Source organism: Perca flavescens, chromosome 3 (genome assembly GCF_004354835.1).
Source record: "Perca flavescens isolate YP-PL-M2 chromosome 3, PFLA_1.0, whole genome shotgun sequence".
In the NCBI taxonomy this organism is placed as follows: Eukaryota; Metazoa; Chordata; class Actinopteri; order Perciformes; family Percidae; genus Perca; species Perca flavescens.
Window position 1 is genome coordinate 36,886,406 of NC_041333.1, and position 8,696 is coordinate 36,895,101.

Here is an 8,696-nt window from a genome sequence, read left to right on the forward strand (position 1 = left end):
AATGTTCAATCAGACTATAACTACTCCAGGGTCTGCTCTTGAGACTTTGCTCTAATTTTTGGGACAATTAGGGCAGGATTCGGGATTCGGGACAACTGCTTGGATTTCGGGACTGTCCCGAATTACTGTCACTGTCACCCTACTCCTGGGTCAAAACTCAAAATCAACACTTTATCTGACGTTTTTGTGAGAAGCGACGACACTTTTGGCGCTTTTTTTTCCAATGTTTTTGGCGCTTTCCTTTGACATTTAGCGCTTCTTTTCACTACCATGTACTGCAGGGATGTCAAACTCAACTTCCCAGAGGGCCACACTGGAAAAAGAGAATCACATCAAGGGCCAGACATATAGTGTATTGTTTTTATGTCCTGTATTATTGTTATATGTTTCAAATAGTCTTCTCACTTTACAGTTTGGTCAACAAAAATATTACGACGAAAATGCCAAAAACGTTTGGAAATAGCATCAAATATGTTGGAAAAAAACGTTGTGAAAAGTGGCAAAAAGTATTTGGGCCAAAATGTATTGTGAACCTAAATGTACAGTACAGGCCAAAAGTTTGGACACACCTTCTCATTCAATGTGTTTCTTTATTTTCATGACTATTTACATTGTAGATTCTCACTGAAGGCATCAAAACTATGAATGAACACATATGGAATTATGTATTTAAGATTTATAACTGAGTTTGTCGGTGTTCTATGTTGATCTTTGGTTTGGGTGTGTGTGTGTCTGTGTATATGTGTGTGTGTGTGTGTGTGTGTTTATATGTGTGTGTGTGTCTGTGTGTGTGCGCATGTGTGTGTGTGTGCGTGCATGTTCAATACATGTTTTGTATATATTTTACTCTGTATAATTTTATTTTATGTCGCTTTTGTACAAAGCACATTGTGTTACATTCATTTGTATGAAATGTGCTACAGAAATAAAGATTGATTGATTGATTGATTGATTGATTGATTGATTGATTGATTGATTGATTGATTGATTGATTGATGTATAAACCACTAACACTAACTTATTACCACTAGTTTTACACTTATTTATGGAATTCATGGTCAATAAACCTCATTTATAGGAAATTATAACTTATTCTTGAGTTAAAAAAAGCAGAAATTACGAATTATTTCGAATAATATTAAAGGAAGGATAATCACAGACTGGTATATGTCAACGTTCAGTTAGGATACGGTTTTGAAACATAACGTTTTTTTTTCTTCAAATGCTAAAATATTGAATAAAACGAAAGTGACCTATTTAAAGCAGAGACTAAAAAGGCAGCAAAACGTTGGCACAGCATGCAAAAGCTACGTAATTACAAGTAGGATGAATTAGTAGAAAAAGAGTAGAAAATGGAAGAGAGGCTCCTTCTATCGTTTCATGAGGTTGTTGGCTTTCTGGTTGGCAGCGTCGATGCGGGACACGTTGAGAATAGCCTGCAGAGAGAGAGAGGAACAGAGAGAGAGAGAGAGAGAGAGAGAGAGAGAGAGAGGTAGAGAGAGAGAGAGAAGAAAGAAACAGGAAATGTTACTACAAGCCAGAGGAACAGAACCAATGGAGGCCTTAACTTTGGCTCATTTATCTGTTATAGTGCTCATATTAGGCTCATTTTCAGGTTCATACGTGGTTTAATTTTCAAAAAACACCATATTTTTGTTGTACTGCACATTGCTGCAGCTCCTCTTTTCACCCTGTGTGTTGAGCTCTCTGTTTTAGCTACAGAGTGAGGCATCTCACTTCTGTTCCATCTTTGTTGGGAGTCGCACATGCTCAGTAGCTAGGTAAGGACTACTAGCCAGTCAGAAGCAGAGTATGAGGGTGTGCCCTGACAGTACCTAGGTAAGGACTACTAGCCAGTCAGAAGCAGAGTATGAGGGCGTGTCCTGACAGTACCTAGGTAAGGACTACTAGCCAGTCAGAAGCAGAGTATGAGGGCGTGTCCTGACAGTACCTAGGTAAGGACTACTAGCCAGTCAGAAGCAGAGTATGAGGGCGTGTCCTGACAGTACCTAGGTAAGGACTACTAGCCAGTCAGAAGCAGAGTATGAGGGCGTGTCCTGACAGTACCTAGGTAAGGACTACTAGCCAGTCAGAAGCAGAGTATGAGGGCGTGTCCTGACAGTACCTAGGTAAGGACTACTAGCCAGTCAGAAGCAGAGTATGAGGGCGTGTCCTGACAGTACCTAGGTAAGGACTACTAGCCAGTCAGAAGCAGAGTATGAGGGCATGTCCTGACAGTACCTAGGTAAGGACTACTAGCCAGTCAGAAGCAGAGTATGAGGGCTTGCCCTGACAGTACCTAGGTAAGGACTACTAGCCAGTCAGAAGTATGAGGGTGTTCCACGCTAGCAGCTAGGTGAGCATTATAACGTGTGTTACAAAATGACGCACGTTTTCTGTTGGAGATGGTACGTAAGTCACTTTGTAAACCTATTACGTGCACAAAAAAGATATATAGCACAATAAAGAAATGTGAAAAAGCACCAAAAGCATAATATGAGCACTTTAACATTGGCTCATATATCTGTTAATTAGGGCTGTCCTCGACTAAAGAAATTCTTAGTCGACTAACACTTATACAATTTTGTCGACTAATCGATTAGTTGATTTAATTGACAGAGCTATGCGCTTTGAGAGGTGGTTAAGACTAGAAAAGCACAATATAAATGTAGTTAATTAACCATCAGTAAAACTGAGTTTCTCCACAATTAATCCTGCAAAAGCACCACTTTAAATCTTGTGTTTACCATAAATGTGCTTATAAGTTTCTTGGAAATGAGTAATTAAGCATGAATAAGCATAAAAAATGACTAATCGACTAAAGAAATCTTAGTCGACTAAGACCAAAACGACCGATTAGTCGACTAATCGACTAAGAGGTGGCAGACCTACTGTTAATATTCGGTGGTGTTCTGTGAAAATCCTGCCCTGTTGGTACTTGCTAGGCGTTGTCACGTGACGGCAGTATTACCTTTCCCTGTATGCGTTCGATCTGGACGTTCTGCGTGTCGATCTCGTTGCCCATGTCTAGGGCCATGCTCTTCAGGTTCCCGATGATGCTGCCGACGTGCGTCAGGTTCTCCTCCATCTCGTCCTCGCGGGCATCGTTAGTCACCCTGAGATAGAGCGCAATAAAGAGTGTGTGTTTGGCCCGTGTTCGGCCAGCTGCCCATGTGACTCGTGGTATTACAGTTGTGGTCATAAGTTTACAAACCCAATGCTAAAGTTGACTAAAAAGGGAAATTAAAAAAAAAAACATTTTGGAAATTGATCCTTAATGACTTAATTTAAAAAAGAAATTGGAAAAATCCCACCTTTAAGGACACCAATTTTCTTTGTGAATGAATAATGTATCGTAAATAAATAAATGTTCTTCCTTAAAATACAGGGGGCATAAGTGAGTACACCCCTATGTTAAATTCCCATAGAGGCAGGCAGATTTTTATAGGCCAATTATTTCATGGATCCTTATTTCCTTGATTAATGGATTAGTTGTTTGGGTCTCTGGTCTCTGAATGAGATAACGTTTAGAGAAGAGGCTGAACGCTGCTCTATGCTTTTTTTCCTCATTGGTTGTTGTGTTAAATCTTTCCCAGATACAATAGTGCTATTTTCTGATTGTAGGTATTGACATAATCGTGACGTGACACTGTCATGAACGTTATAAACAAGTCATGAACGTGTGTGACTTCTGTCATTAAGCGTCATTCGGTTTTTGTCGTGACAAGTTGGGACATTGTTTGGGTTGTCTTGATTATGACAACTTGACATTAATCAAAGTGACGTTACCAGAAGTTGTCTTGGTCATGACAAGTTAAAAAAATTCTTTGGAGTGTCGTTATTAAGACAACTTGACATTAAATGTCTTTGGAGTGTCCTTATTGAGACAAATTGACATTAAATGTCTTTGGAGTGTCCTTATTGAGACAACTTGACATTAAACAGGATGACATTATGTCAAGTTGTCATGACAAAGACATCCTCTGGTAATGTCATCCTGGTTATTGTCAAGTTGTCTTAATAAGGACACTCCAAAGGAATTTAATGTCAACTTGTCATGACCAAGACAACTTCTGGTAATGTGCCTTTGATTGATGTCAACTTGTCATAATCAAGACAACCTCTGGTAATGTCATCCTGGTTAATGTCAACTTGTCATTACAAAGACATCCCAAACAATGTCAACTTGTCTTGACAAAAAACGAATGACACTTACTGACAGTAAGTCATAAACGTACAATAGTGCTATTTTCTGATTGGCTATGGTATAGCCCCTTTCTTTTCTTTTGATTGGCTGATAAGTGGCAGGCTCGACTAAGAACTCCAGGGGAGACCATAGACAGTATATATAATGGACCAATAGACCCCGTTGCTCTGGACGGAGACCAGTGAAGGCTATTAGAAGCACTTTTTGGGTGATGGCCAGCTTTACTGCACAGCCTCCAACTGAGAGAATGTGACGTGAGCAACCTGTCTGAAAGTGTGAAGTCTTCTGGTAGCTGTGCCAAGAGAAATCTCAATCATTCCCAATCTTACAGATACGGAGACTGTAGGTGTATGTAAGGAGATAACATGGGCACAGGCTAATTATTGATCACTAACATGCTAGTTAACATTAGTAATTAAACCTAAACATCTCATGTAAGTCGAAACTGCCTGCAAGCTTCTCCTGTACTATACGGTAATTCCTCTACTATGCGACAGTAAGTCTCGTGGTTATGACACAATCGTTAGCCTATTTTTACCAAAACGTCTGCTACGGAGCCATAACGTGAGGTACAAGGTAATGGAGCCTTTTATACATTGTCGTGTTTCTTTGGAACTAAACAACGGACAAATAGAGTCTTTAAACGCTTCAGATGTAAAGTTATTCGCAGTCAAGTGACGTAAAAAAAAAATGGCGGTCAGCGGAATGCTAACAGGAGGTGATGGCCAGTTAGCAACAAAATGGCGCCATGATGGCTCGAGTTCTGAAGCAAAGCTTACCCCCTTGGGGGAGACACGCTTGATTCCTGTCAGTTCCATAGTGAGAGCGGCGCTGCGGCATATTAAATATATTATAAATAGTTTTTCCGCGTGAGAAATACAATGCGTAACAGTCACGCTCAATGTGTGATACTTGAGAGCCCTGGTTTATGGTGTGTTCTTTTTGTCCACCGAAGTCGATCTATGAGTCGTTTTCCGGAGTTACGAACCGGAAGTTGCAAGAAGAACGCCCCCGAGGTCGTATATATATACGACTCGTCAAGTCGTCTGAACTCAGAGGACCCCGAGTTCGTTTCTCGTTTTTCGACACAGATGTGACGTCACACTCGAGCTACTAGTCGCGATTACAAGACAAAAAGAACGCACCGTTACTTGCAGCTCCGCTACAGTAGAACAGAGAACCTCTAACGTTACCTGCCGGTCACATGGTCTCTAAAACAGTCTGCTCGCAGTGAAGTCCTGCACGGATCAACAGCTGTTCAAGTCCGGCGGCTGCTCACTCTGTTTGTTAAGACGCACCAAGCAGATTAATGGAGCTAGCTAATAAGCCGTTAGCCTGTTAGCTTGAGCTTTGTCTGAAGGCGCCGAGTGGCGACGTCAGTTTTTAATTTAGCCTACATTGGTAACAGTTAATTTTGTAATGGTAGGAACTTAATCCTAGGAAAAGCATAACAATATAAGACCTTTGTAACGAAATCCAAGACTTTGTATATCAAATTCAAGGCTTTTAAGACTTTTTCAATGCTTTTAAGACCCCGCGGGTACCCTGGCACACACACACACACACACACACACACACACACACACACACACAGGCGCGCAGTGCACGGTCTTGCTCCAGATTCCGGGAGATTGGATCTCATTTGCGGGCGTCAAGGAATCGCTATCAATATGCAGGAGACTCCCGCATACGAAAAATGTTCGCGCATGCGCAGTTGTATGAGGATTTACGACACTGCACGGTATGTTCCACGCTTCCGGTCGACAGCCAAGCTAACGTTAGTGACGTTAGTTTAGCTAACAGCTAATTTGGCTAACCACTAGCTGAGACAGCATGTAATAACTTTAAAAGACCCTCAAAATAAAACATAAAAATAAACGTTAACATATATAACAGCTGTTACGTCAGTTCTACTTTACTACTTGTGCTCATTTAAAATACAAATCACTCAACACTTGTCTTTATTGTTACTACTGTAAAGTCTTAATGTAGCTGTTAGCTAAACTAACGTTAGCTTCCCAATGGAGGCTAGCCATGAGGCTAGCGTGGAACAGATCGTGCAGGTCGTAAACAGTAATATCTTCACCTAATCAATGACAGCAGCTCTAAAGAAAAGTAAAATTTCTCTGAGAGCTTTCTTTAGAGCTGGCAAGATTAATTGATTAGGTGTCAACTATTAAATTAAGTGACAACTATTTTGATTAATCTATTATCGGTTGGAGTCAGACAAACTTCTCTGATGTCAGCTTGTTAAATGTGAATACTGTTCTAGTGTCTTCTCTCCTCTGTGACAGGAAAACTGAATATCTTTGAGTTGGGGACAAATCAAGACATTTTGAGGAGGTCATCTTGGGCTTTTTGGGAAAACACTGAGCCACATTTTTCACCATTTTCGGACATTTTAGAAACCAAACAACTAATCCATTGAGCCAGAAACTACTCAACAGATGATACATCGTTAGTTGCAGCACTACTTTTCTTTGTTAAAAAATGACTCAAACCGATTAATCAACTTTTAAATTAATTTGACAAAACGTAATAGTTGACAACTAATCGATTAATCTTTGCAGCTCTACTTCATTAAACTCCCTCTCTCTCTCCCCCTCTCTCTCTCTCTCTCTACCTCCGTATGTATCCTCCGCTCATGATCATTTGCTCCCTCTCATCCAAGACTCGAGACGACGCCGGCTGATTGGAGACAACGCCATCTGGACCGGAGCCTCCACCCCACACCGCCTTGTACGCCCCGCTCTCCTCAAAGGCCTTCAGTCTGAGAGAGAGAGAGGGAGAGAGAGAGGGACAGGAGAGAGAGGGAGAGAGGAGAGAGGAGAGAGAGGGAGAGAGAGAGGGAGAGAGAGAGGGACAGGAGAGAGAGGGAGAGAGGAGAGAGGAGAGAGAGGGAGAGAGAGAGGTAGAGAGGAGAGAGGAGAGAGAGGGAGGGAGAGGGAGAGAGAGAGGGACAGGAGAGAGGGGGGGGAGAAAGAGCAAGAGAGAGGGAGAGAGAGAGAGGGAGAGAGAGGGAGAGAGGAGAGAGAGGGAGGGAGAAAGAGCAAGAGAGAGGGAGAGAGAGGGAGAGAGGAGGGAGGGAGAGGGAGAAGGAGAGAGGGGGGAGAGAGGGAGAGGGACAGGAGAGAGAGAGAGGGAGAAAGAGCAAGAGAGAGAGAGATAGAGACAGAGGGGGAAAGAGGGAGAGGGAGGGAGAGAGAGCAAGAGAGAGAGAGAGAGGGGGAGATATAGAGACAGAGGGGGAGAGGGAGAGGGACAGGAGAGAGAGAGAGGGGGAGAGGGGGACAGGAGAGAGAGAGAGGGGGAGAAAGAGCGGGGGAGAGAGAGCAAAAGAGAGAGAGACAGAGGGGAGAAAGAGCAAGAGAGAGGGAGAGAGAGAGGGGGAGAGGGAGAGAGAGAGGGAGAAAGGGCGAGAGAGGGCGAGAGAGGGCGAGAGGAAGAGAGAGAGAGAGAGACCGAGAGAGACAGAGAGAGAGAGGGCGAGAGGAAGAGAGAGAGAGAGCGAGAGAGAGGGGGGAGAGAGAGAGGTAGGGAGAGAGGGAGAGAGAGGGGGGATAAAGAGCAAGAGAGAGGGAGAGAGAGAGAGGGGGAAACAGAGCGGGGAGAGAGAGAGCAAGAGAGAGAGAGACAGAGGGGAGAGAGAGCAAGAGAGAGGGCGAGAGAGAGAGAAGGGGAGAGGGAGAGAGAGGGAGGGAGAGAGGCAGAGAGAGGGAGAGAGAGACAGAGAGAGAGAGAGAGAGAGAGAGAGAGAGAGAGAGAGAGAGAGAGAGAGAGAGAGAGAGAGAGAGAGAGAGAGAGAGAGAGAGAGAGAGAGAGAGAGAGAGAGAGAGAGAGAGAGAGAGAGAGAGAGAATGACCTCATGAATGAATGTTTTTCCTGTGAGGTCATCCTGTTAAATGTGACGCTGCGCTGCACCCTCACTGGTCCCTCCATTGCTGTAGTCTTTATCATCTTATTGGAGGACTGGCTTTGTAGTTGGTTCTCACATCTGCTCCAAGCAAAAGTGTGTGTTAGGTGATGAATGCATGGTGCCTCTATGGAATGCTGTTTTATTCAATATTAAATAAATACATAAATAAATGAATAAATAAATACATTCTTACAGAATATAATTATTTTACATTTACTTATTTCATGTATTTATTTCTTGGTACTTTCATTTAATAAGTCCACGTTTATCTATTTCAAGAGACTTTTATTTCATAAATCCAAATTTATTGATTTCCCTCTCATTTTATTTCCAGTCCTTATATACACATCCGGGGGCGTGGCTATCTCTCACATTCACAACAGAGCCGTGGGCAAAAAAAAAAAAAAAGGCTGGTCGAAGTGAGAGCGCGGACATAATGGAAGACATCGGTGGGCTGATCTTACATTTATTTAATAATTTATGTATTTATTGCCTCATTTATTTATTTATTTCATGATGTATTTCAAAGGCATATTTATTTATTCATTCATGTTTTTATGTATTTATTTATGT

General features: G+C 42.3%; 1 protein-coding gene across 2 annotated transcripts in view; it reads right to left on the minus strand.

Annotated features, from left to right (window-relative positions):
* Nucleotides 1–1,162: 1,162 nt before the first annotated feature.
* zgc:101731 (SNARE_SNAP25N and SNARE_SNAP23C domain-containing protein) overlaps nucleotides 1,163–8,696 on the minus strand; it is a 21,133-nt gene continuing 13,599 nt past the window's right edge. For both annotated transcript variants that reach the window (XM_028573940.1, XM_028573941.1), the window contains exons 5-7: nucleotides 6,831–6,977; nucleotides 2,972–3,116; nucleotides 1,163–1,436 (exon numbers count right to left, since the gene is read on the minus strand). In XM_028573940.1, the coding sequence (XP_028429741.1) occupies nucleotides 1,371–1,436; nucleotides 2,972–3,116; nucleotides 6,831–6,977 (358 nt within the window). In that variant the 3' untranslated portion in view covers nucleotides 1,163–1,370. The remainder of the gene's footprint in view (nucleotides 1,437–2,971; nucleotides 3,117–6,830; nucleotides 6,978–8,696) is intronic.